The sequence below is a fragment of the Amblyomma maculatum genome, chromosome 1 (genome assembly GCF_055883805.1).
Source record: "Amblyomma maculatum isolate TAMU_Amacu chromosome 1, ASM5588380v1, whole genome shotgun sequence".
In the NCBI taxonomy this organism is placed as follows: Eukaryota; Metazoa; Arthropoda; class Arachnida; order Ixodida; family Ixodidae; genus Amblyomma; species Amblyomma maculatum.
Genome location: NC_139344.1, coordinates 158637850 through 158665826, shown reverse-complemented (window position 1 = coordinate 158665826; position 27977 = coordinate 158637850). Strand labels below are relative to the sequence as shown.

The following is a 27977-nucleotide window of genomic DNA, read 5'->3' as shown; positions in this document are numbered from 1 at the left end:
AAAGTGCGATGCAGTGACCACAGGATGGTGAGGTCCCGAATTAGCCTAAATCTGAAGAAGGAACGCAACAGATTAGTCAGAAAGAAACCCATCAACGAATTAGCGGTGAGGGGGAGGGCAGAAGAGTTCAGGATCTCGCTACAGAATAGGTATTCAGCTCTAACTGAGGGTGGCGACATTACCCTAGAGGCAAGGAACAATAATTTCAGAGATACCATTACTGAGTGCGCGGTAGAAGTAGGCGGTAGGATAGTTAGAGAGGATACCGGTAAGCTGTCTAAGGAGACGAAAGATTTGATTAAGAAACGCCAGAGTATGAAAGCTTCCAATCCAACAGACCAGATCGAATTGGCCGAGATATCAAAGCTAATCAATAAGCGCAAGGTGGCCGATATAAGGAAGTATAACATGGAGAAAATTGAGCATACTATAAAGAACGGGGGAAGCCTTAAAGCGGTAAAGAAGAAATTGCGCATAGGCAAAAACCAGATGTATGCGATAAGGGACAAGGCGGGCAACGTCATCACTAATACGGAAACGATAGTCAAAGTAGCCGAGGAGTTCTATACAGATCTCTACAGTAGCCAAAGTAGTCAGGACCGTAATGAGATTGGCGGTAGAGCAAAACAGTCAGACGTTCCACCAGTGACGAAGGACGAGGTCAAGAAAGCACTAGAAGCTATGAAAAGAGGGAAATCAGCTGGAGAGGATCAGGTAACTACAGATTTGCTGAAGGAAGGGGGGGATATCGTGCTAGAAAAACTGGTCACCCTGTATACGCAGTGCCTGGTGTCATCGACGGTACCGGAACCATGGAAGAATGCAAACATTATCCTCATTCATAAGAAAGGGGAATCTAAGGACCTTACAAATTACAGACCAATCAGCTTACTGTCTGTTATGTATAAGGTATTTACTAAGGTAATCGCTAATAGAATCAGGACAGCCTTAGACTGCAATCAAGCAAAGGATCAAGCAGGGTTTCGGAAACGGTACTCTACTATCGATCATATTCATACCATCAATCAGGTGATAGAAAAATGCTCAGAATATAACCAGCCCTTATACATAGCATTCATTGATTACGAAAAAGCATTTCACTCAGTTGAAATCGCAGCAGTGATGCAAGCATTGCGAAATCAGGGGGTAGACGAGCCGTACGTGAAAGTGCTGGAAGATATATATAGTGACTGCACAGCAACCATAGTTCTGCATAAAGAAAGTAACAAAATTCCCATAAAGAAAGGTGTTAGGCAAGGAGACACAATCTCCCCAGTACTATTCACAGCTTGTTTAGAGGAAGTATTCAGAGACTTGGTATGGGAGCACTTAGGGATAAGGGTAGATGGAGAATACCTCAGTAATCTGCGATTTGCTGATGACATTGACTTGCTAAGCAACTCGGGGGATGAACTGCAAATAATGATTGATGACCTAGACAGGAAAAGTAGAAAGGTAGGCTTGAAAATCAATATGCAGAAGACTAAGGTAATGTTCAACAGCCTCGGGAAGGAACAGCAGTTTACATTAGGTAGCCAAATACTGGAAGTAGTAGGCGAATATGTCTACTTAGGACAGGTAGTAACCGCAGATCCGGATCATGAAAAGGAAATAACACGGAGAAAAAGACTGGGATGGAGCGCATTTGGCAAGCACTCGCAGATTATAACTAGCAGCTTACCGGTATCGCTCAAGAGGAAAGCATACAACAGTTGCATCTTGCCTGTACTCACCTATGGGGCTGAAACGTGGAGGCTAACCAAGAGAGTTCTACTTAAGTTGAGGACAACCCAGAGGGCTATGGAACGAAAAATGGTAGGGGTAACATTAAGAGATAGAAAGCGTGCAGAGTGGGTCAGAGAAATAACTCAAGTTACCGACATTCTAGTGGAAATTAAGAAGAAGAAATGGACATGGGCAGGACATGTAGTGCGAAGAGAGGATAACCGATGGTCGCTTAGGGTAACAAACTGGATTCCAAGGGAAGGAAAGCGTAGCAGAGGGCGGCAGAAAGTTAGATGGGCGGATGAGATTAAGAAGTTCGCAGGGGTCAAGTGGATGCAGCTAGCACAGAACCGGGTTAAGTGGAGAAATATGGGAGAGGCCTTCGCCCTGCAGTGGGTATAGTCAGGCTAATGATGATGATTGGAACTACGAAGTACTAGCCTTACCTCCCTTTTCTTCCTTTAATAACTGCGACTCTAGGAAATAGTGACTGGCCCGACTCTTTTGTGCAAAGAAATGGGAGCAACTGCGTCATGGTTCAACCATGCCTTTTTGACAAAGCCCTATAGAAATCGCATTAGGAACATATACTGCACATTGTCACAGTTACAAAAATGCTTAGAGTAGAATAGTTTCCCTTGGTCGGCTTGAATGCATCTTTCTTTTCAGCAGCCCCGCACTGCGCTGCGAGCTTTTGACACAATGGAAGACTAATCGTCGTGTCCACAGCTGTTCATGCATCTGAACACATGCAGAGCTGTGTTGTATCAGGTGCACAACACTAAGTTGACATGCTTTGTATGTCCGCAACTCATGCAAGATGAGGAACAGCGCACGCTGAAAGCTTCCTCCGTTGGCTCCGAATGCCTCCGGTTCCTCATAGTGACGTCACAATGGACGGAGAAACGAGGCTTCTCTCTCCGCTTTCCTCCTCTGTAGCAGTCATGCAGGGCGTAGGAAATTTGAATTGCACGCTTTCAGTCGGCGATTGTACAGGTGTTTTATACATAATCGAAAATACCTTCATAGACATGATCAACAAATAATCTACTTCAAAAATCTATAGTATTGGCACATTTGATCACCGCTGCAGTGTCCCTTTAAGCATGTATGTGAATACACGAAACTGCAAGGAATAGGCAGCGTAAATAACCCTCATGAGGCACAGTCTTATCGATAGGCACCTTGCGCGGGCCGTGCATGGGCCGATGGGGATTGCGTTCAATGCATGCTCGACCCAAAACTTGCATGTTGATCCTGCGCTGGTTTTTGCTTTTTACGCCCTGTTTAGCTGATAAGTCGCGCTCGTAATGTTTGGAAATACAGAGTCCACGTACTGGAAAGTCACACAGAAAGCTGGAGCTGGGACTGCAGAAACGTTCGAATTTTGCCATGGCGAAGTCTCAGTATTCGTCATTAGGTAGAGATATCAGTGAAGGCACACTGACCTGATTCTACTGCTCAATTGCCAATTGCCTTTAACCTATGTGCTTGCAGCTCTCAAGCCAGAACTTTTGCCTACTGGTGCAGTGGGGACATCGCACATTAGAAGCACAGTGCCAGCTCAGGAACTCGCAGTGTATAATGATTGAAATGTCGGCTGCTTAGTAATTATAAATCTGCGCTAAATGCCGTCTATTGCTGAAGTTTCTACTTGAAAGTGAATGGCTGTTTTCATTGAGATAGCAAGTGTTTTAAGTGAGCTCTAGTTTGCCATCCTCACCCACCGTTGTTTGATGTACGTGCCGTTTTTATGCTTGTGCAGCAGTCGAAAACAGCAGCATAATGGACGGTTTCTATCGCGATCACAAATAAACGTGCACATAGCTATCTGTACTCATATAATTTCAGCTTGAGCTGGCAGAGCGGCCAGCGTAGGGCAAAAGGCGTTTCTCTTGAACCAGAGCATGTATGCACCTAATCGCCAGGGTCGTACCAATCACACTTAGCCCTGTTTCGTGCGGCTTTGAAACAGAGCAATAGAGTCTAATTAACTTGTCCGTGGCACCCTACGACGGGCAATATAGCAGCAGTGACGATGTTTTGAGGCGGAAGGGTACACGGAAAGATCAATTCCGCATGCTTTGAACATTTCGGCACAAGGCAGCCACAGCGTTGTTTTTTATATTTTAGGCAACTGCAGGTTCACAATGATGTCTATGATACATGACGAGCCTTTTCAGGCTCACCGAGGGGCAGAAAGAAGCGCAAGTTGACATAGAAAGCCCGCGAGATAAGTGCTGCAGCATAGGCAGAGCCGCCATTGTACTACCCAGTCAGGTTTTTCTTGGCCGCCACGAGGCGGCGCCACCCTACCCAAAACTCCAGCGCAAGGCTCCTAAACAGCCAGTGCCTAAAATGGCAATGATGAACAATGAGCGAGGTTAGTCCGTCCTACTAAAATCCAAGATGGCACCCTTCACAGATACACAAAACTAGGTGTTTATGACTACGGTGCCCGCTCGAGTCAATGTCATGCCGTAAAATTGAGCCTTTGGCCAAAAAACAAGCTCCACAGTATTGCTGGCGCCAATTTCGGTCCAAAAGATTGAACTTTGGGACTCCAGAGAGAAAATGTACATGTTCCTATAAAGTGTGTGATGGTTCCTGAATGAAGTCTGAAATATAGTGCACGTCCGAATTAATGGAGTTCGAAAAATCGGTCGGCTACTGTATCTTGACATATGTACAAGTTAGTGCTGTTTTTCAATTTTCTAAAGCAGGCTCATTTGTATTCTAATAAAGGCTTGTTATCGGGGATGTTCTGTAAGCCCCAGATGACAAGTGCAGGCCAAAATTATGGACAGGGTCTAATCTTTTAAAATAAGATTCCTTTATATGTATATAATGTTTCCATAATATAAACTTGGATTGCACCAGAGAACGATAAATATCTAATAAGCATGCAACTATCAGACCCCCAGCATTTTCATGAGTAGTTTCAGGATATTTAGGGCTTGGAATGCTTTGCTCTTCAGAATGTTTATACTATGTGGTAAAAACGCTACCTTTTTTTTATCAAAAGTGAAGCTTAAAAATTTATGATCTTGTTTAATGGGTAATGCAGTTTGTAAGCCTAATTTCAGTGAGAACAGAACGAGTACCATTTTTTGTGGAGAGAACTTGAATCCATTTTTGTCTGCCCAATTGGACAGCTTGTTTAGAGTCACCTGTATTTGTCTCCCATAGGTTATGATGCTGGAGGAAGAGCATGCTATTCCGAGGCCCCCTCAATAAACAGAATATTACATTATGGAGTTTGGGATTACATTAGCTAAGGAATTCCTTTTTATCATAAAAAGTATTGTGCTTAGAATGGCGCTGTCCTGTTGTGTGAATGTCATGGAGAAAGTTGTGCCTGGACGGCCAATGAATGTGCAGTTAGTCAGGAAGCTGCCCAAATAATTCAACATCTTGCCAGACACACCTAGGCTTGCTACGTCACAGAAGATACCAAACCACTGCCATGCATTAAGTACAAACAATTTGAAAGGGATTACTGAGTTTTCATTCCAAAACCAATAAATGAAAACCCTGCCTGCTGAGAGCACAGAAGTACTGATTGTGTGCCACTGACTGAATCAATCAAATGTGATGACATTTTCCACACAAATATGCACACAAAAAATATGGTAAAGTATATGGTGTTTAATATCCCAAAAGTGCTAGAGGCTATGAGGAGTGCCGAAGTGGAGGGCTCTATATTAATTTCGAATGCTTGGCATTCCTTAATGTGCACTGACATCGGACACCTTGCCTTCCATTGAAACATTGCTGCTACAACCGGGATTGAATGTGCATCCTTGGTCTGTGGTGAGGTGCAAAGAAAAATACATTTCAGGTCACATATTGTGGCTGTATAGTGTATCCCCTTGGAGTACGAACATGGCAAGGTCAGGATAAGAATGGACGGTAGTCATACGGTCGATGATAGACCGGAGCGTGGAGTGGGAAAGTGAGAAGAGGGAGAGAATGAAAGGAGAGAGGGAAAGAAGAGGGAAAGTGAGAAGAGGGAGAGAATGAAAGGAGAGAGGGAAAGAAGACTGAAGGTAAGAGGGAAAGAAGACTGCAGGCAAGAGGAAGAGGGAAAGAGGGAAGGGAGAAGAGGGAGAAAATGAAAGAAGGAGAGAGGGAAAGGGGAAGAGAGGGAGAAAGTGAAAGAGGGTTCCAGCGAGAATGCAAGCCCTTGTCCCGCTACAAACAGCTCGACCGCGTCCACCGCTCCTTGGAGCGTGTGTTCAATTTCAACATCGCTGCCCGGCTAATCCATAGTGTAATGTCGTCAGCATAAACACTAACATTTAAACAAGGGTAACGTCACAGCTGCTGTGGTAATTTCACAGTAGTCGAGCATCTTAACCCCTGCGCTACCGCGGTGGGGCATAGAAAAACCAGCGCTAGCAATCCCAAAAGTGCTAGAGGCTATGAGGAGTGCCGAAGTGGAGGGCTCTATATTAATTTCGAATGCTTGGCATTCCTTAATGTGCACTGACATCGGACACCTTGCCTTCCATTGAAACATTGCTGCTACAACCGGGATTGAATGTGCATCCTTGGTCTGTGGTGAGGTGCAAAGAAAAATACATTCACTGGCATGCTGTACTTCGTTTACATCTCCATCTCTGCCATAACTGTTCTGACTTGGCTGCTATGTACCAGTGGCATAAAAAAAAAAAAAGACCCAAAGCAAGAACCGCAGAAAAATGGAAAAAAAACAACAACAACAAAAGAGGCCACCACAAGAGTCACTATTGTGCTGTCTCTACCACAGTGCATTTACTCATAGAGCTGTGACTGTATGCATTAACTGGCATAAAAGAATGCAGGACCTATAAAAGGCTTTTGCAGTGTCTCTCGCTATAGGCATAGTTGGCAAAAGCATAGTTGAGCGACAGCAATCTGCAGATTGTGAATTGCTTTCAGTGCTGCAGTTACATTAGACCAATATGGCTGGCATCTTATTAAGTACACACATTAGTCGAGCAGTATATTATGTAATTTTTCTCACTCAAAAGATGATTTCTCATAACATTCAAAATTTGTCGCCATCAAAATGACCTTCACTGCTTCCCCACTGTTGCTCTTGTGACCACTACATATTTCAGCCGTAACACCGCTAGTGAATGCAGAGCAGGAACAAGACCTTTGTTGCATGACACTTGGCTATTCTGATGGAAGTTATGACTGCTTATATAAGTGATGATAAAATTCTGGCTGAAAATGTGTTGCATTAATACATTGTGTCAGCAGTATATTGTAGCCAGCACTGTATTCAATAAGGCAATGGACATCAGTTTGCAACACCACACACTGCATTCCAATATGGCAATCATGGTCTCACTTTGGGATAAGCTATGTATTCAAGATGCTCAAACACCAGAAATAGAATAATAAGCTCTAATACTGACATACAAAACATTCAGAACAGCCATTTCGCGGCCCTTTTAACCCTTTCAGATGCCATTTACCATTTTTATATATAGGACAAATATTACTCCCATTTATATAATGTTACAGGCCCCCACAACTAAAAATGATTTGTTTTCTAACAACAGACTAATGTAAATTTTCTTACACAATTTTCTTACACAAACTTTCAAAATAAGCAGAACACCAATAATGAAATGACAAAATTTTTTAACACTGTAAGGGTATTGGAATGTATTTCTTTCAGAAGATGAATATGAGGCTCCAACTTGAGGGGAAAAAGTTTACGTTAGTAATAGTGGCATAATCTCAAGTTAAATTGCAACTTGTAAGTTCTTAAGTGACACATGGGCGATGTTTTTGTCAGCAAAATGTGGTGGAGGATATGCTACCACACGCATTCTTTTTACATGCTATGACTGTGAGCTGGCATAAGAAAGTACTGTACAGTAAATCATGAGTTGTAATAAATGCCGATTAAACGAACATTTCAGAACAATAAACGTAAAAAAAAATCCTTAGCAGTTTTTCTACGCTTTTTATGCAAACATGCTTAAGTTAAATTAATTTCGACGCAGCAAATACTTCAGTTGAATGAACTCAATTCGTGAGCCCAGGTCTATTTTTGTGATCAGTGCAACAAAGTTTTGCACTCTGCAGTGCTGGCATAACAGCATCATCTATGTACAATAAGGAACTGCTGTCACAACCCCCCCCCCCCCCCCCCCCCCATTATTGTGAAAGTTGTAAGAGGAACAGTGCAACGAGGTGATACACACAGGATGTGGACGCACGTATGTCACTAATTGGATGTTGACTGCAAAACTTTGAAGACTAAGATATGTATAGTGTGACAGTGAGCTCACTACCTGTGCTTAAAAAACAGGTTTATAAATTGTGTCCAGCATACGTTACGAAGAAGAGCTTGATTAAGAAGAGGCAATGGCAAAAAAGCAAAAATAAAATCCTGTAACTCTAGCAGAGACTGCAGGATGCCTTAGAAAGTTGTAAGACTGCGTATAAGCAACAAGCTGTGCCAGAGGAAGTGCACAAAAACACTCTCAGGCCAGCTTTGTTGCTTCTTACGCTTTAAGAGCACTACTAGTGCAGATGAAAATTATTGTTTTGTTTTTTGTTTCTCAAAATGAGAAAGGCAGCAAACAACTGTTAAGCACTTTCCATATACTGAAGTACGTGAATCCATAAATTGCATTTCAAAACGTTGTCATGCTGTTCCATCTTTTAGTACAAATATCAAGTTTAGTGAAGTTTCAGTAAAGGAAGGATGCGAGGCTAAAATCGCAATTTTCATAAAAAAAAAAAAGTTTTTAAATTTTTGTTGTTTAGGATTGCGTATGTATTAAAGAAACTTCTCACTAAGATTGGTTGTCACCTGCGCAGTAGCAAAATGAAAATTAATTTTTTTGCGAGATGGGGTGCACTCGTTACTGAAAGCACCTATGAACACTGATTTCAAAACACAGTCATATAAGGGGTAAGGAACTGAATGCAGAGTGTATCCTTAAGTTAGAAACTTGTTTTCACACTAACTAGCCAAAAAAGATCTGCTATCAAGAATACAGCAGATAGCTAAAAAAGAAAGACAGTAAGAGCAAACTTTGGGCAGTAGCAACACCGGATTGGCTGGTAAACTGCAATAGGCGTTTGGATTGACTAAAATACAGCAGGTAACCCTTGAACACTGTTTTCGCACCACTGGGAATTGGGCTAACCAAAGTGCTCAACAAGCTGGAGATTGAATATGGAGCCTTGACGAAGAGGCACGCACAGCAAACAATCAAGGGAAGAATTTCATGAGCGCAGACGAGGGCGCCGAACAGCTGTAAAGCTGAAAAAAAAAAAAAAGGCAATTTGAAGCAATTGTCACAGAGCAGTGCCGTGTGTTGAAAAGAATGGCCAAACTTGTGAGCCAGGCCACTTTGATTTACCAATTTAGGCCCTAAATTTGAAAAGCATGTTTTGACATCTCAACTTATTTTTCTCAGTTCGCACTTTTTTTTTTGCAAGAGAACAACCGTTAGGAAAATTACCATTTCCCAACTCTTTGGCCCAAGACTGCTCAAGGTGGTTTCTGGACTAAAAATTTTGTTGGGAACAAGACAAGGCACTCTTTGGATGCCTAATTTTCTCTAAGAACAAAAACATATCAAATGTGTGACATATTATGACAACAGAAAAAATGAAGTTCGTTTTTAAAGTGCTCAGATTTTCATAGAAATGTCATGAACCCACATTGGTCTTATCATGCACAACGAACTACCCAGAAGTTATCTAAGCCCAAACGACTAGTACATTTTCATAATACTTGAAATAGTAATTTTCCCAAGCTGACACATTTTATTATTCACTATGACAGCTACAACTTTTTTCTATTTGTGCTAAGGTGATGAAACCTAGAAAATAAGAGGAATAGCCATATCTGAAACTTTTATCAAAATTGATGCTACAGTTAAAATGTTGACCCTTCAGCCCCGCATCCCCCCTTAAGTGAACTATTTCCTTAGGTAAACTAAATAATATTAATAATTGGTTGACAGGGAAGGCAAGGCGCAGTATCTGTCACACTTCTTCTGTGGACATCTGAACCGAGCTATAAGGGAAGGGAGGAAGATTGGTGAGAAGGCGGAAAGAGAGAAAGAGGTGCTGTAGTGGAGAGCTACGAGTGATTTCGACCACCTGGGGATCTTTAACGTACGCTGACATCGCACAGCACATGGACGGAATCGAACCCGGGTACTTCGGAACAGTAATCAGGCATCCTAACCCCTGTGCGACCACAGCGGGGCTCAACTCAAGTGACAGTTTACAGTATTTGCAACATGAATGATGCTGAATTCCTGGGAACGAAGGTTTGGTTTGGTTTGGTTTGTGGGGTTTAACGTAACAAAGCGACTCTGGCTATGAGAGACACCGTAGTGGAGGACTCGCACCGACATATACATACTGATAAAAATCTACGAGTTCGCAATGTACACAAATGTGTACAAATGCCTTGAGGTAAATGCTAAAGCAATCTCTTGAAGAAATGCTAGGCATAATAGTAATTCAAGTGCAAGAGAAACGAAAACTGGGCATGTGTGAGCAGGTAATCTTTATAATTCAAGCACCTGCCTAATAATAAAAACAAAAATTGAAGTCATCTTTAACCCAGAATGCTGTCAAAAGACTTCAGGGGAGCCACAAAAGTAGAAGCTTAAGGGGTAGCGAGGCTAAAGGGTCAACTTTTCAACTGTTGCACAAACTTTGACAAAATTATCAGGGATAGCTTACCTTCCTCATATTACAATATATTCTTAGCACAAACGGAAAGAAAGTTGTAGCTGTAATAACAATTAAGTGAATCAGTTAAAACAAACTATTATTTCAAAACTAATAAAGATGTACTAACTGTTTGTGCTTAGATAACTTTTAGGTAGTTCGTCGTGCAAAATAAGGTCAATTGCAGGCTCTTTAAGACATTTTTTGTATAAATGTGAGCATTTTAAAAATGAACAGTTTTTTCTGGTGTCATTATATGTCACATATATGATACTTCATCTTAGAGGATACTCACGAATCCAATAAGTACCTTACCATCCTCCCAATAAAATTTTTGTCCAGAAACCACCGTGAGAGCAGCCTTTGGCAAAAGGGAAATGGTAGTTTTCCTTACGGCTGTGCTCTTGCAAAAAGTGCGAACTGAGAAAAATGAATTCGAAGATTTCAGAGCATGCTATTCTGATGTATGGCCTGAATTATTAAATCAAAGTGGCCTGGTGCACATATAGGACCATCCTTTTTTAACACACACTACTGTGTGGCAATTGCTTCGAGTTGCCTCTATTATTATTTTTTTTTTCTCCATTTTTACAGCTGTTCGGCACCCTTGTCTGCATTTGTGCAATGCTTTCCTTGGTTGCTTGCGGGACGTGCCTCTTCGTCTAGGCTCGATAATATAGCTCCAACTTGTTGAGCAATTTGGTTAGGCCAGCTCCTAGTGGTGCAAAAACAGCGTTCAAAGGTTACCTGCTGCATTTTAGTCGATCCAAGCTACTATTTCAGTTTACCAGCCAATCCATCTGTTGCCACAGCCCAGTGCACCCTTAAATCAAAACTACCTTTCCTTCTGCATCACGAGTGGTATGCTTTTAGTTTTTGTCACTAGATGGCGCCACAGTGTTTTGAATTCCGTGAATGAAGCGGCGATAGTGCCCCATAAAACTTTCGTTGATGAAGCGTACGTTACTGTGCCGTAAAGCCTTGAGTGTGAAAACTGAAAAGGATGCTATTCTACGCTAAAAACGTCTAATTACAGTCTGGCAAGTGAAATTTATACTTGTTTTCGATACATCTTTTCCGTCTACCACCAGTTGTCATCGCAGTCGCTGCTCACGGTTTCCAGCATCAAACTACATAAAAACGGGAAACTGAAAAACTCTTGGTAAAAGTTTTTTACAGCGTTTCTACCAAAACCGCTATGGAATCGAATACTTTAGAAAGCTATCTTTTCATTGCGCCAAAAAAACTTCAATGCCAAAATTCCAGTTTTCTGTCCTTTTAAAAACCTTTTTTTGTATGAAAATTGTGATTTTAGCCATTCATCCCCCTTAGGAATAAAACAATCCCACACATTTTCTATTGCAAAAGTCAAGCATTTGGCCCTGGTGTGCTGTGAGCCAAAAAATAAGGACAAAAACTGTTGACGTACCAGCAACACTATAACTAGAATCAAATCAAGTACCTGCAGTGCAGAAGGCAACCAGTTTGTTCGTGACCCATGCATGACTGACTGAACGGTTACATTAGCAGAAACTCAGTACTAAGGCTGAAATATCGTCTAAAGGGTTAAAAAAACGTTTTCTACAACTACATTTTCTCATGTCCCACAGAGCAAGACTGGGAAAACGCACACACACACACATGCACACACACGCATACACTCAGGCATGCATATACATATAGAACTGAAAACTCACTGCCCAGGTCCTCCACAGTAACAATAGCAGCTCTTGGTGTTAACTCTGTGCTGATCATCCCACTGCAGTGACTTCATCTGCAAATCAAACAAGAGATAAGGTGTACAGAAGAAAGTTTTCCAAGAAGAAGCTGAGAAATTCACCCTGAGGAATCAGGCTCTTGAAGGCCCTTCCACACTAATGAAGGTAGCATATCAAACCAAAGCAGATTTCAAAACAGATCACTCGGTGCTCAAATGTGCATCAGTGTACAGCAACATTTTTTACTGTAATGAATGTTGCAACGCAAGCCGTACAGCGCTTCTATCGGTTAAACCAGTATTCACGCTGAAATTCGGCCTATGTAGCATACAACCGTCTATCGTTTTCAATACCACTTTGGATGATGTACTTGCCTGATTTGATCAGAATTAATTTGAAATCTGCATTATCTGCAGCATCGGTAACACAAAAGGGAGGCTTGTTGTGGGTCACCGATGCTGCAGGCGATGCAAATTTCAAATTATTTCACCCTGAATGAAAATGAGCAAAAATTTCATTGGTGGAAGAAGAATCAGCACAAGAATTGTATGATGCTTTGCACTATTGTGTCGTGCATGTTTCGCATGTGCTGCCCGTCAAAAAAGGGTGATGACAAAGAAGACTGTGCCATGTTCACAGACAGCAAAAAAATCTAAGCAATAACAATGCCTGAACAAAAACCAACCACGGGTCCTGTATCACTTGTGCATTTTTCCATGCTGCCTCCTGTTCTCACACCCTAAGCTATTGCTGCCTTGGAGAATTCTAACTCTCGTTATAATTGCAGTAACTCTTTTTCTTAACGCAGACACTCTTCAGAGTTAAATTCATGGTTGCATTATTGCATTACATTTTGCACAGAAATGTGTGAAGCAAAAGAGAAAAAGACTGCAAAAGATCAAACAAGACCCCTCTCATCAACAACCATATCACCATAAGGTTGTTCCAAAGAGGCTATGAAGAGCAGAATATTCAATAACCCCCCAAAATACTTGATGAAGCAAGTAGAAGAATCTTATTCATTACTTATGATTACATTTGCATGGCAGCTGAAGCCCACACAATCAGTCCACTCCACCCCTCCTCTCCATAGATGACACCCCACTCTACGTAATCCCAATCTCGGGAGCTGAGGAGCGAATAGTTATTGCCGTAATATTTACACATAAATTGTGGAAAATTATGGCAGAGCAATGAGGTTCAGCAACAACCAGTAGACAGTTGGTGTACAGAGAGTTTCAGCTAAACCTTCAAGTAATTTTAAAAAATATGCTCTTTGAAATATAAAAGATAGCTTTTGTGGCATCAGTGGCCGACGTCAGAAAACAGGTGAATGTGGTAATAAATTTTACTATATTGCAGTTGGGCTCCAGAATGCAATTAAGAGATGTGTAGCTGGCTGCCTGTAACAACCATATCAGTTTTTAGACTTCTGCAAGTGCAATTATGATTGGCACTGTCACACAACAAATTTTAGCCAGCCCGCACATTAATGCAGCAAAGTTCAACAGCTGATGAGCCCCATGCCTTTGTGCTTTTTTCTTGACTGGCGAAGATGCGCAGCACATAACGTGGGCATGCAGAGGTCCACGAACAGGCAAGCACGATGGTGCCAACTACCATGCCCTCACAAGAAAGAACTCCTGCAAGACAGCTTCCCCGCACACTCGCAAGAATGTGTGGGGAAGCATTCTTGTCCACCATGAACATGGTCACCATATACAGAGTGCCCGAGCTTCAAGTTCTGCATAGACACTCCAAGAGTATCGTTGTAGCAGCCATCCATTTGAGGTTGTTCCAAATCTTATTCACCTTAACCGAGTTTGTCTCAGTGAGAGCCTCCTGCAATGGTATCATACTGATTCTTAAAATGGACTTGAAACTAAAGTGTGCAAAAGTGAAAGCTTTATCTCAACACTGTACTCGGGTGAATGGTCAACATTACTATGGAGAAGAAATCCATGCATCAGACATTCACATCCCATTCTCAGCCTTGCAAGGCTTGGTTTGTGGTCTAGTTTACGGGGTCCAACATCCCAAAGTGACTTAAGCTAAGAGGGGTGTCACAGTGGAGGGCTCTGGGTAATTTACACCGCCTGGTGTTCTATAATGCGCACAGACATCACACTATGCACGAGTATAGCAATTTGCCTGCAAAAAAATGTGGCTGCCAGGCTAGAATTGAACCAAAGTCTACTGGCTCAGTAGTCAAATCTCCTAGCCATTGAGCTATCACGACAAGGTTGGACTTGCAAGCATGATTCAAATATTTTCAGTTTTTATGCAATTGCGATAATGATTTTAAAAACTTTTTCCGCTAGTACTTCAATCACAGGAATATTTCATTCTTATCACTTTCTTGGTGCACACTTCAATAGTGAAAAGGTATCTCCATTGCCTAGGTTGCGTGTCCTGCGATTTATGCATTATGTAATTGGCTTTTTCCTTTACCTGCATTCCCACAGTGGCAGAGAGAAACCAGCAAAATGTTAGTCGTGTAATTTAGCACTTGCATGACTAAGTGCAGTTGGCACACACCCCGGAGCAAAATTTAGGACTATGACCACCAGTGAATATTAGATCCCAGTGAATATTAGAAAAGTTATTGCTTGCGCGTCTTGATGGCATCAGCATTAAGTTCTTATTGTTGGACATCAGCATTATTATTGGATTGCATCCTACCACTGCCATTACTGAATTCTCAGCCTTTGGCCTGTCAGTGAAGAGTAAAGCAAAACCTTGTTATTTCAGGTCCCACTGATGACAAATTTCAATAATTTCAACAAGGAGCAAGGCCCCAACCGATGACCATGTAAGTTTATGGTGTCAGATGCCCATTAATTTGATGCTGGCAGGCTTGCAATGGTTAATTCGCATGGATGGTCATGTCGAGGCACATCCCACAAAGCAAACAATCATCCAAATGAGACTTCCCCAAACCTGAATTGCAAGGAACATTGGTGCCGCACACTGCAAGCATGCATGTTCCGGCAAGTGGGAGGACAATTGGACACCCCATTACCGAAATATAGTCCAGCAGCATGGTTTGTTTCGTTCCTCTCAGAATGCCACTACACCGCTGCTGCCATCGGGCGCATATTGACCATTTGCAACGTTTTGGTCACTGCTTTGTGCGTCACTAGACGTATTTTGGGATGGCATCACACCTTTCTAATAACAATGCATATCTCTAGCATCCCAGTGTTTCCTAGAGCTTTGAGGACGCTGAACCATTACTTTCTGAAGGCGCTTCACCACAGTTTGAAGTGAAACATCCTCAAAACACAATCGGACTGTTTATCAAGAGGGCCTCAGAGGCACAATTTTGAAGCAATTCTTTAACATTCCAGATAGTGTGTGCAAAGCAAAGCACTTGATGAAACCATAAAAAATCACTGTTGTAAATTTTCAACTCAAATGTGTAGACAACCATAGCCAAGTATTCACTAGATAGGAATAGCTGAACATTATTCCTCATTACTTGAAGGCCAAATTAATGAGGTTTTATTGCATGTGCCGTACTGGCTATGGAACCCTACCCCTGTTTAGATTTAAATCAGAGGTAAATAGCTTCCATTAACAAACAATATTTTTTAGAAGGGTAGAGGCTTGGGCTTGTTGGCACATGATTGAAGGGAACAAAATGTAGTGCACCAAGACAAGGATTGAGAAAGAAGACGCACATAGCACTGTGTGTGCCTTTCTCAATCCTTGTCTTGGTGCGCTACATTTTGTTCCCTTCAATATTTTTCAAACAGACTCTTGGTTGCATACTATTCGCAGTGCTGCTTACTCAAATGGGTGTGCACTCAAAGCCACTTTTTGAAGGTCATGCATACAAAGCTACTACTACCCGAGACAGATATGAGCTGAGTGTGTAGTCTAATCTACATTCGCTCAAGAATTACCATATTTTCACATATACCCCCGTGGCTGCACACAACCCACACCCTTCATATAGACCCCAAAAAAGAAAAAACTTGGAGGACACTTGAACATAACCTGCCACACTGGAATAAACTAACTGCTCGGCAAGAAGTTCTTACAGATTGTTCGCGATCATGTGCCATCCGCGTCTTTGAGCGCAAGTTCGGTTTGGTTTGTGGGGTTTAACGTCCCGAAGCGACTCTGGCTATGAGACCTGCCGTAGTGAAGGGCTCCGGAAATTTCGACCAACTGGGGTTCTTTAATGTGCACTGACATTGCACAGCACACGGGCGCCTTGCTTTTCACCTCCGTCGAAAAGTGGCCACCGAGGTCGGGATACGATCTCGCATACTCAGGCACAGTAGTCGAGCAGCGTAACCATTACGCCACACTGGCGAGGCAAAGGGCGCAAGTTCAGTTATCATTCCAGTATGATTCGTTTCGAAGTAGGAAGGACAATAAAGCAAACGAAGTGCTTGTTCGTTAACCGAAAAATCTGTGAACGCACCAGCATGCATGCATGTACAGTCGAGTAAAATCAGGCCCAGCCACCATAATGCCTGCTTTTTTTTTTTTTTTTGCCCGGCTCCAAAACCCATTTTGTGCCACGTTTAAGGCTGAAGAAACACTTGTTGCTTGTCTTTTTCGATTGATTACTGCATTCCACCACATAACAACTGTACGGCACTGAGAAAAACCGGCAAATATTCCACACAAGACCTAACCCAATGTACCCTAGCTCGCGGATGTTGTCCGTGAAGAAGTTCGGCAGACATTGGGTGTTCCTCAAGAGATAAGATATCGCCTACGGCTGCAACGCAAGAAGTCACTGCGATAAACTATGCGGGTGCATTACGCCATCCTGCGTTCCAACGAGACCCACCAAGCACCCTTCGTCACGAACAAGCCGCTGTTGAATAGCGTCCCTTGGCCCCCGCTCGCCAAGCCCATGAACGACCCCCCAGTCCCAGGAAGTGAGACGCCTGGAGGGGTGTGAAAAACTGGCCATTATGCTTCCACTATAGTGAGGCTGACCACATTCCACGCCAGTGCCTGTACCGATGAACTGGCCTCCGCGAATTTGCTGTTAACGCCCCACGACACCACGCCGGTGAATGACCGCAAGAAATCGAGAACTATCTGTGCAGCAGTGAGTTTGCGCCACTGTCACGAAATCGGCGCACATATTCATCAAGCCGGCACGGCGCGAGGCCCGCGCGGCGTCGCGTGGACAGCATGTAGAGAAAAGCCCCCTTCCCCGCGCGGGAGAGCGCGTAGCTTTGTACGCGTTGCCGTCACCCTCTTTCCCATTGCCCGGGGAGGACGGTGGTTCATCGGACTGGAATCAGCCAGAAAATTCCAGCATCTTCTATGGGACCTGGCCAATGGCGACGCGCGGCTCGACGGGAGGAAGAGAGAGCGCTATAACCAGCGAAGCTAAGTGTGTGTGCGCGCTAGCTTTAACGCGTGCTAACAAACAGACGCGGCGCGCCCTATTTAAAGAGACCGCGCCGCTTGATGAGTCAGTCAGTCAGTCAGTTCGTCAGTGTTTTGCGACGTGTTCGCCTGTGCTTCGGCTGGACTCCCGGGGATCACCCGCTGCTGGCAAGCCCACGGACTTTCAAGGGAGCGGCGCTCGTCTCGTATGGCGGCCACATCGTGACTCTTGAGGCGTCGGACTGCAACAGTGCCCGGTGAACAATTTGGTGTTTGTTTATGTAACTCTCTCGTGTTTGATCTGTTGTAAAGCCTGTGTTATTGAATCATTCTGTAGTTGCATGCTTAGCGTTCGTATTCTGTGAACCTCTTGCCTGTTGTATTTCCAGTGACCTTGTGTATTCCTTTGTATCGTCTCTTGCTGTGCATAAATTGTGTTTTGTTTGTTACTTCTGACTCCGATCCTTACTCTGGTTTGAACCGGCGACCGCTGGGCACCAAACGACCACCCCCTTCTGTCACTACAAGGTAGTTGAATTCCGGCTGAGCTTGCCATGCAAGTCGAGGGCATCTCCTTCGCGACCGGAACAGCTACCCCCACTCACTCTAAGGGTGTCTGGGAGTGTGCGCACCGTTAAGGGCGCATCGTTAATAATACCCCGTAATTATTAACGGGTGACAGCCACCAAGCTGTCGGTTTAGGTCCTCATCGCTGTACAGGGCCCGCTTTGCGTCACCAGGCCACAACTATGATGATAGTATGTGAGGAAGGTCCCCAATCCCCATTGGGGAAATTAAAGGCAGCAACCTATGGAGGTGAGGTTGCTTCATAGCAAACTACAGAAGATCCTCCGTCGCCGCCGCCAAGTAACGATGACGTCACTATTACGCCAACGCTCCTTATGAAGATGCCCTCGAAGCGCCCACACTTCAAAGTGACACAGCTGCTACGCATGACGACAGCCTCCACGACGACGCAACCAGACTCCAAGCGGACATTGCCACTTAGGCAAGTGACAATGGTGTGCTCCAGCTGCGACCTCAGTACACGAGGGAGCCGAGATCGGATGTCAAGGCCCATGCACAATGCAAGGACACGAACAAGTGACTTTGAAGTGAATATCGACGGTTACTACCTTAGTGGACACTGGAGCTGACTATTCTGTCATCAGTGGACCAATCGCCGCCCAGCTCAAGAAAGTGACAACCACTTGGGATGGCCCGCTCATCCGCACCGCTGGTGGTAACCTTATTACGCCGTCGGGGCGATACACCACAAGGGTTAAAGTAAATAAACGTACCTACCCTACCAGTTCCATCATCCTACAGCAATGCTCGCGTGACGTGATCTTTGGCATGGATTTTCTGAATGAACAAAGGGGGATCATCGACCTCCGATCTAAGCTTATCAAGCTCTCGACGGACAAAGTCCTACCTGCTACGACAACTTGACCCATCATGTCACTCTCAACGTCCTCGACAAAGAATTGACCGTACCGCCCCGATCAAGCGCCATCGTCTCTGTGGGTAGAGGAGAGATCGTCACCGTCGAAGGGAACACCCAGTTGTTAATAGATAGAGGACTTGGTATCGCAAGAGGCATCGCCATTTCCGGAATGAACAAGCTCAGGTGATGGTAACCAACCTCACCGAAGAATACCCTCATCACAACAAGGAAACAACGGTCACCTTCCTCGACGAGTTAGCAGACATCAGAGGTGTCTTTGCTCTTCCCAACGATCTCGATAATGACCAAATTGACCAGGGCTAGCATCCACCGTTCGATATCAACCCTGCACTATGCCCGAGGAGATAAACCAAGATTCACACTGTTCTTGAAAGCTACTGCAAGTGCTTTTCGTCAGCGGTGAAGGTGCGACAGACGCCGCTGTCAAAGCACTGCATTATCGTACACGAATACGCCTGGCCTCTTTGTCAAAGCCCCTATCGTGTATCGCCGCGAGAACGCCAAGCCATCCGGGAGCAAGTCGATGAAATGCTTCGCGACGTCATCCAGCCATCCAACAGCCCATGGGTGGCTCCCGTCGTTCTGGTGAAGAAAGACTGAACACTTCGTTTCTGCGTTGATTATCGCCGCTTGAACAGCATAACCAGGAAGGATGCCTACCCACTCCCCTGCATCGACGACACACTGAATCAGTACTTCTCGTCGATGGGCCTGAAGAACGGGTACTGGCAAATTGAGGTCGACGAAAGAGACCACGAGAAAACTGCATTCATCACGCTAGACGGCCTCTTCGAGTTCAAGGTAATGCTATTCGGCCTCTGCTTTGCACCAGCAATGTTCTAGCAAGTAAGGGATACTGTGTTGCCTGGCTTGAAATGACAAATTTGTCTGATGTACTTAGACGACATCGTTGTCTTTTCCTCAAGCTTTGAAGAGCATATGAAAAGGCTTCAGACAGTGCTAGAAGCAACCAAATCATCAGGGCTAACACTGAAGTTAGAGAAACACCACTCAGCCTACGAGGAACTGCTGTTCCTGGGCCAAATTGTGAGCAAGGAAGGAGTTCGCCTGGACCCGCAGAAAACAACTGCGATCGCACAGATCCCACAGCCTGCCGACAATAAGGCTGTGCGCTGATTCCTTGTGCTGTGCGCTCACTTTCGGCGATTTGTCAGTAACTTTTCGCGCATCGCCGAGCCGTTGACTCAGCTTATAAAGGCTGACGTCCCTTTTAAATGGGAAGCGCTAAAAGCACAAGCCTTCAACGAACTTAAGCGCTGCCTACAGTCCCCTCCTGTTCTAGGCTACTTTAATGAAAATGCCGAGACTGAATTTCACACAGACGTAAGCGGTGTCAACAGCTTGATCATGCATAAAGAAGGCCCCGAATGGTCTGCACAAACAAAATTATGTTAGCCAGCAGTCTTCAGGTGGACTTATGCGTCATTAGCTGCTGAATTCCAAAGTGAAATGGAAATATATGATGGCTAGGCAGTTGCCCTGAGTTGCATCAAGAGTAGCGAACTGTTCAATTTGTTTTGGCACGGCGCCAGGCGACATCATTGCTATGTTTGAGAGCATGGCAAAGAATCTTAAGCGCCAAAGGCCAACAGAGGATGTCATGATCCAGCATGACATGCTTAATGTGAACAATTATTGACTTCATTGTAGCATGGGATAATAAATAGCCTGCTATAATTGTTTCGTAAGAGGTAGACAGGTAAATAAAAGTGTACCGTTTTCAATTTCACTTCGAACAGAAAGTGGCACCGTGGTCACATGAGCTAAAGGCTACCGTAACCTGCCAGCCTGCTGAGACTAGGTTCACGGCGGTGGCAAGGTGCAATGCGGGGCAGCTGCCTTGAGCTGCTCTCTGCCAGTGTTATATCAGTTATGTTGTTCACCAATGCATTGAGTGCAGCAGCATGTAGCCGCAACGCGTGCATATGGCAGAACAAATACCCAATCGCACTTTGGTATGATGCAAGCGTATAGACTTTGGTAGGCTGTTAAGTGTACAAGTGAGCTTTGAGAGGCCTTCAAAACCACGTGTACACTTTAAGGTTTTTAATTTATTTAGCCTTGCATCTCAGGAATTTCGCTTGAATTATTCATTAAACGAAATGCTGTGCTCCCGGATTGCCACATCTGTCAACTACGCAATATGATCGCAGAATTGTGATTTCCTCAGCTGTGGCCCACAGCAGGGGGCATCTGTTACAGCAGACGCTTGGTGTATTGTTCTGCAAATACATACTTGACTGTTTCGAATATCAAAGCGAACAATGCCGATCACTGCAGGCTTCGGAGCAAATATCAATATACGAAAATATAGAAGACCTTCAATGTATTTTGAAGCTCAAAAATTAAAGAAAATAACCTGCTAAAAAAAAGCAGTCGATAGTCTTACGCACGCTATGACACTTCGCATGATTGTACTGCAACATCACACTATGTTGACACGTCATGCATACCGCATAGTGTCTCAATCCATAAACTTGGACATCGCAACTGCAGTGTTCACCATGACGCTGACAAGCGCACAATGTGAAAAAAGGTCCCATGCGAAAGCAAACATGCTGCTGTGGGAACTATGATGTGACCGCCACATGGAAGGCTCAAATGAAGTTGACGGCAAAAGATAAGAATTCCGAAAGCAAACTGCCCGAGGCAAGTGCTCTGTTGGCATTGGCTTTCGAAAGGAACTGTGGTGTCACTGGAAACCAACTTCGAGGCAAGCAACACTTACCGATTACAGCTTTAACCACTGAAATTAGATGAAAAGTGCAAAGCTAACTATTGCAAGGAATCACAATGAGAAAATGTGGGACTGTGAAGCGTTGCGTCGTGGTTGCGACTGTTTTCACTACTGAGAGCACCACCATTTTATTTTTCTCATGCTTCCTTGCTAGCTTTTTCCATGTTTAAACATAAGGACTCACCCCTGAAGAGTTACATCAAACCTGCTATCGGTGGCTAAATGCACCCCAAACCTTTGTTCATTGATACATATAATAATGTAAAAGGACATGCTGAAATTTCACATCATGGTGATGAAACAATCAACATGATTCTGTTTGCAGCAGTGTTAGCGCAACATTGCAAGGTTGGTCTGCACAAGGACTCATTTCAAAAATCCTGGGTGCCCCATTCTGCTGGTGGTGTGGGGCACCATGCTGTCTGTCACTTCTGGCATGTGCTCAGGGCCTTCACCGATATCTTTATAATTTCACAATAAAGGACTCAGGATATAGCCTCCTCTGGCAGTGGTGTGAATGCACAATCACGCATGCACAGTGGTCTCGCAACTGTTTGCCGCATGATTGAGGTCGGGAGAAAGTGGGACAGCACTGGTTTCCACACGTCTAAAATTTTAGAAGAATCTATACACTGACTCTGGAATGCACAAATTGTGAAACACGAATCATGTACGAAATTTAAGCATCCAAAAAACTTGTATTCATTTGTTACTCATAGTAAACGGCAGAAAAATGTTGGCCTGCTTGGAAGCCAAATTGTGTTTCAATATGATGCTAAAACGAGAATTCTAAGTGAATACAGTAAACCTGACTTAACGAAATTGTAAAATGTCCGTGATTTTTCGTTACATCCCGGTTTTCGTTACATGCAGCTTTCGCGTGAAGACTCAAAATGACAATGCATAATGAAAACCAAATTAAGAATTGAATGTGAAGGAAACAAACCACTTTGAATGTATTTATAGTAAATCAGAATTATTCCAATTTAAAGAAGCCCTGAAACGTGATCACTCTGAGCCCGCGGCAGGCGTATGACAACAGCCTTCATCTCTGCTGCGGCTCACATGCGTCTACGAGGAAGCAGGGGGCAGGAAGAGGAGGGTGGGGGAGGAGTCAGTCTGGGGGAAGAATGCGCGCGTTCACGCCACGCCAAGTGAGGAGGCACCTGCATCTTTGCACATGTCCCCACTCGCCCACCACCGCTGCCCCAGGAAACAGACTCTCCTTTTGTTGCTGGTGCTCTCCACTGTTCCCTCTACCAGTGCGCAGGAGTTCGCGAGCAACCACGTGCCAACGATGGATGCACACTGCTCGCCCCGTCTTTTATTTTTTCCCCCCCCTACTTTTGAGCCTAAGGTATTATAGTGCCACATTCCAAATGTGACAACAGCAAGACTGCTGTGTTTGCCATGTATATGTGCCGTCAGTACTTAAACACTACAATTTGCGATCATACACGTTCCACTCCCGTCAGTGTTATATCGCCATGAATCTTATGGGGTTCTATCATATTTTCAGTAACTCAGTCCTAGCTAAGAGATAGTTGGCGCCGCGAGTTCGTTATATCAAGGTCAACCGCCGCGACGTCCGTTACATGAAGTTTTAAAATGCACGCACTTCAATAGGAGCGGTGTTGGGGAATTGAAAACTTCATAATATCAAGGAATTCACTACATAGAGGTTCGTTACATACAGGTTTAACTTCAATTGTTCTATGGAGTTTAACACCGCAAAGAGAAGCTGGCTATAAGGGATGCCATAGTACAGGGCCCCAGATTAATTTCAACCTTCACTGAGCACCGAAATTGTACAGAACACAAGGACTAAAAGCATTAAAGCAATGTGATTCCCAAAGTACAGACTCAGCGTACAATTTTTTTTCTAGATCAGAGTGTTTTAATTTTGCACCTTATTACCCACAGCTCCATTAACTGGGCTAACATGGCGCACTGCATGCGGCATCCTGTTAACCCTAGAATTCGATGCGCTTTCAGGAGTTCAAGGTACCTTGCATATGTAGCACATGGAGCTTTCTTGAGTTAGCATTTGAAATGATGATGCAATCGCCAATTAAAACTGCGATGTTCATACTCCTTTACAGCGCACAGTGACAGGTAGGGCGCCGCGTGATAACGTCACGGATGACGACGCTTTTCAGCGCTTCAACACTGAATTGAAGGAAGAAAACATATGCTGCCAAAGGCAAGGCCTCCAGGGCGTTGCTTGGTGGCATCTGGTGGGGCTCGGACAGCTGTAAACGCAAGCAGAACAACTCAAACATTGATGATCTCAACATTGTTTCTCATTTCTCCAATGCTGCAAGAAGGCAAAACATCCTTGTGTGTTCAGTTTGCGATTATGTCAAGAATATAAATGCTAATGCAAAAGCACTTCGCATGCTTTACCTTCCAGATTCACACATTAAAAATTTTTTTAACTCCTTGAATACTAAAAAAGTTCTTCGCACCTTTTTAAGCAACTGTACTAAAAAGCTTCTTATGCCAAAATTTCTGCCCAAGTTTTCTCAAGCACTTAAGTACCTACTTGTGTACAACACTATGGCTATGCATCCAGCGGCCCCGCTAATATTGCAGAGCGCATTGAAACAGCATTTCAGTTCCACCGAGGTTACGATAAAGGAACTGAGGAAATAAAAATATTACTGGCACTGTCTATGGATGAAACAGCAGCAACACAAGCTGTGCTGTGTTGGTTTTTATGGTGCATAAGCAATTGAGGCTATCATTCACCACACACAAGGTTTTTAAAATGCGTATCTGTTACAGTGAAGGAGAACAAGTGTTAAACCTATAGTAAGCCTGCACAGCTTAGGTGGTGCTGCAATTGTCCTGCAGCGTGCCTGAAAAATGCAGCCGTTAGCCGCCTGGTTCACGATAAACGATAGAGTATATTCTGTACAGTTATAGATATGCATGTGACAGATAACATCCTCTTCCAGGCGGTCTCAATTATAGCCCAGTTATCTGACACATGCCATGCAAAGCTTTGACAGAGCATGCATTCTGATCCCTTTAAGCTCATGCAGGTGGCGTGAAAATGCCCTAAAAATTGCTCTTCTCACTAGGATGTGTTACGGTGCGGCGATCGCCACAGCAAACTTCATTGCAGGCTGGCTATAGTGTTTAGAAATAGCCCTTTACTTTGCTTTAAACTAGCAATATATGTTAAGTCTACAACTGTGCTTTCCCCTAGGAGTAGGCTGGGGTGGAATGGAATGCAATTATAAAATAGACAAATGCTTTTTGCAGTTTCTCAATTTATGAGCAGGAAATACAAAAAATTAGGAGGAGGGGACATTAGCTATGCCTCCAAGTGTATCTTTGTTCACATACATAGACTTTGCTACTTGTACTAAGCTCTCAATTTGCAATATTAAGCCCCGCATAAGGTTGGCTCGCATGCAAGCGATCAGGCGAACTCAGCGGCCAGCGGCAGCGACACAGCAAAAAATCTGCAACATGTTGGAACTGCGTCGCTTCTGCTGCAACAGCTTAAAACCGGCTTTTGAGTTGCTGCAGCAGAAATTGCTAGAGTTTTCACCTGTACGTGAAACAGACTATAACCAAGCTGCACAAAGATGCCCAAGTGGTCTAGTGGTAGCATGTCTGACTCAGCACTGATCCTGATCAGCCTGCTAAATCGGCCATGTCACGTGGTACATCAGGCAACCCTATGACCAATCAGAGCCAAGCCAGCCACCAACTTCCACCTACCAGAGAGAGCCATGTCCACGATTTTTGACTCACAACACAGATGCCGTATATTTTGGACAATGGGGCATTTAATGCTCCTGCGTTAATTTGGTTCACCTCGAGTACTTCACCTGCTTGAAAGGCAGGTTTGTTTTCTTTGATAAAAAAAAATTGTATGTGTGTGTCCAATTTGAAGACTGCTCAGGATCACTTCACTGAATACCAGGAGTAAGCAAATATTGTACTTTTGAAGTGAAAGCTTCACTATGCCAGGTAGTTCGAGCCATTGGGTATGAACTTTTTTTTGAATATGAATCAAATACAAATATGGGGGAAAGAAAATGGCTTCGAATATCTAATATATTGTTACGCCCTTAGCGTCGCGACGGAGACGTTCTAGTCGGTTCAGTACGCTAGGTACACACGGCTAGCGGGAACGACACAAGTGCCACAAGACAGAGGTCGAACGGGCGCGCACACTTCTTCTTCCTCTTCCTTCTCTCTTCCTCCTTGCTCTGTTTGAGAACAAGTCCGTAACACTTCCCCCGTCGCAGGCGAAGCCCTCCGGGCGAATCAATCGTCAGCACGAGGATGACAGGGCTTCAGACGTGCGACGTGGGCAAGCTCAGTTCGTGAAGAACGTCGGCCACTTTTGGTAAGGCGCGCAATCCGATAGGTGAGGTCACTAATTGCCTCGAGGATAACATAGGGACCGATATAGTGCGCGAGCAGTTTCTGACTTAAGCCACGCTTCCTTAATGGACGCCAAAGCCAGACCATATCTCCAGGTAGGTAGGTGACGTGGCGATGGTGGTCGTCGTAGCGGGATTTCGAGCGCTTTTGTGAGGCGAGAGTTCTCAAGCGGGCTATCCGGCGGGCTTCTTCAGCCCGGCACAGGATCTCAGCAATCTCAGGTTCGTCGTCTGTGGAGAACGGGAGGATGGTGTCGAGGATGTGTCGAGGAGACCGAGCATAGAGGAGAAAGAATGGACTGTAACTTGTTGTTTCCTGTTGGGCGGGGTTGTATGCGTATGTTATAAATGGTAGCACAGTGTCCCAGTCCTTGTGGTCGGCGGCGACGTACATTGAAAGCATGTTGGTGAGTGTCCGGTTGGTTCGCTCGGTCAATCCATTTGTTTGCGGATGATACGGGGTAGAATGTCAGAACTGCGTTTGGCACAAACGAAGGAGTTCTTCGACAACATCAGCGGTGAACTGACGCCCTCGGTCGCTGATCAACACTCGGGGAGGCCCATGGCGCAGTATAACAAAGTGCAACAGGAAGAGGGAGACTTGGTGTGCAGTAGCCGATGGAAGGGCTGCCGTCTCACAGTAACGAGTGTGGTAATCAGTGCAGATGACGATCCAGCGGTTGCAAGAATGAGACTTGGGAAAGGGTCCCAAGAGGTCTACCCCGACTTTCTCAAAAGGGGATCTTGGAGGCGTCACCGGATGAAGAAGACCAGGAAGAGTGCCGGCGGGGCGTTTGTGACTCGCACACTGAGCACAGCTAGCCACATACTTTTCAGTGGTTTCACGCATCCGGGGCCAGTAGAAACGTTCTTGGATGCGATAGAGCGTCCGCGCAGATCCCAGGTGTCCCGAAGTGGGGTCGTCGTGCATAACGCGCAAAACAGAGGAGCATAGGCTGACGGGCACCACCAGAAGGTAGCGGAGACCAGTGGGAGAATAGTCCTTTTTGTACAAAAGACCACTCCGTATACAATAGGGACTAGAAGCTGTAGGGTCCTTTGCAGCGGTAAAGAATGGTTGGAGATTCTCATCTTTCCTCTGCTCAGTGCGGAACGTACGGGTATCGGGGAATGGAGGTACAACCGCAGCGATGTAATGATCAAAATTGTCGGCGTCACATTCCGTTGTGGGAAGCGGTAAACGTGAGAGACAGTCCGCGTCAGCGTGCCGGCGTCCACTCTTGTACGAAACTGTATAATCAAACTCTTGTAAACGGATTGCCCACCGTGCAAGACGGCCAGATGGGTCACGGAGGTTTATCAGCCAGCACAGGGAATGATGATCAGTGACCACTGTGAAGGGCCGCCCGTATAGATAACAGCGAAACCGCTGAACGGCGTAACAATATTATCAGTGAAAGAAAAAAAAAAGCTAAAAATTAAAACACAGCAAACATTGTTTATCACATTTATTTCAAAATTCACATAGTATCTGCAAATAAAATTAAATTAGAACTGAACAGGAGCATTCACCATACTAAAAAAATCCAGTATAATATTATACAGGATTTTGTACCTGGACCGCTGGACCTTCTCTCTGCCTAGCAACAAACTATGCAGAGCTTAGGCAGTCATCTTGAAGCAATTACAAAAAAAGACATACCTGGACCCACTGTAGCATAACAAGATTTACCCCGAAATATATGACACCAACACATGCAAGGTCTGCAAGACAAACGTAGCCACACTTAAACACACCCTCTGCGAGTGTAAGGGACAAATGCCCGGTGCTAATCCTGAAACCCTCTTGTCGAGGCGCACTCTGCACAACT

At 44.4% G+C, this 27977-nt stretch overlaps 1 protein-coding gene across 2 annotated transcripts in view; it reads right to left on the bottom strand.

Annotated features, from left to right (window-relative positions):
- Pcl (polycomb protein Pcl) overlaps positions 1–27977 on the bottom strand; it is a 117964-nt gene that overhangs the window by 39170 nt on the left and 50817 nt on the right. For both annotated transcript variants that reach the window (XM_084589446.1, XM_084589447.1), the window contains exon 10: positions 12129–12205. In XM_084589446.1, coding sequence (XP_084445572.1) covers positions 12129–12205 — 77 coding nt within the window. The remainder of the gene's footprint in view (positions 1–12128; positions 12206–27977) is intronic.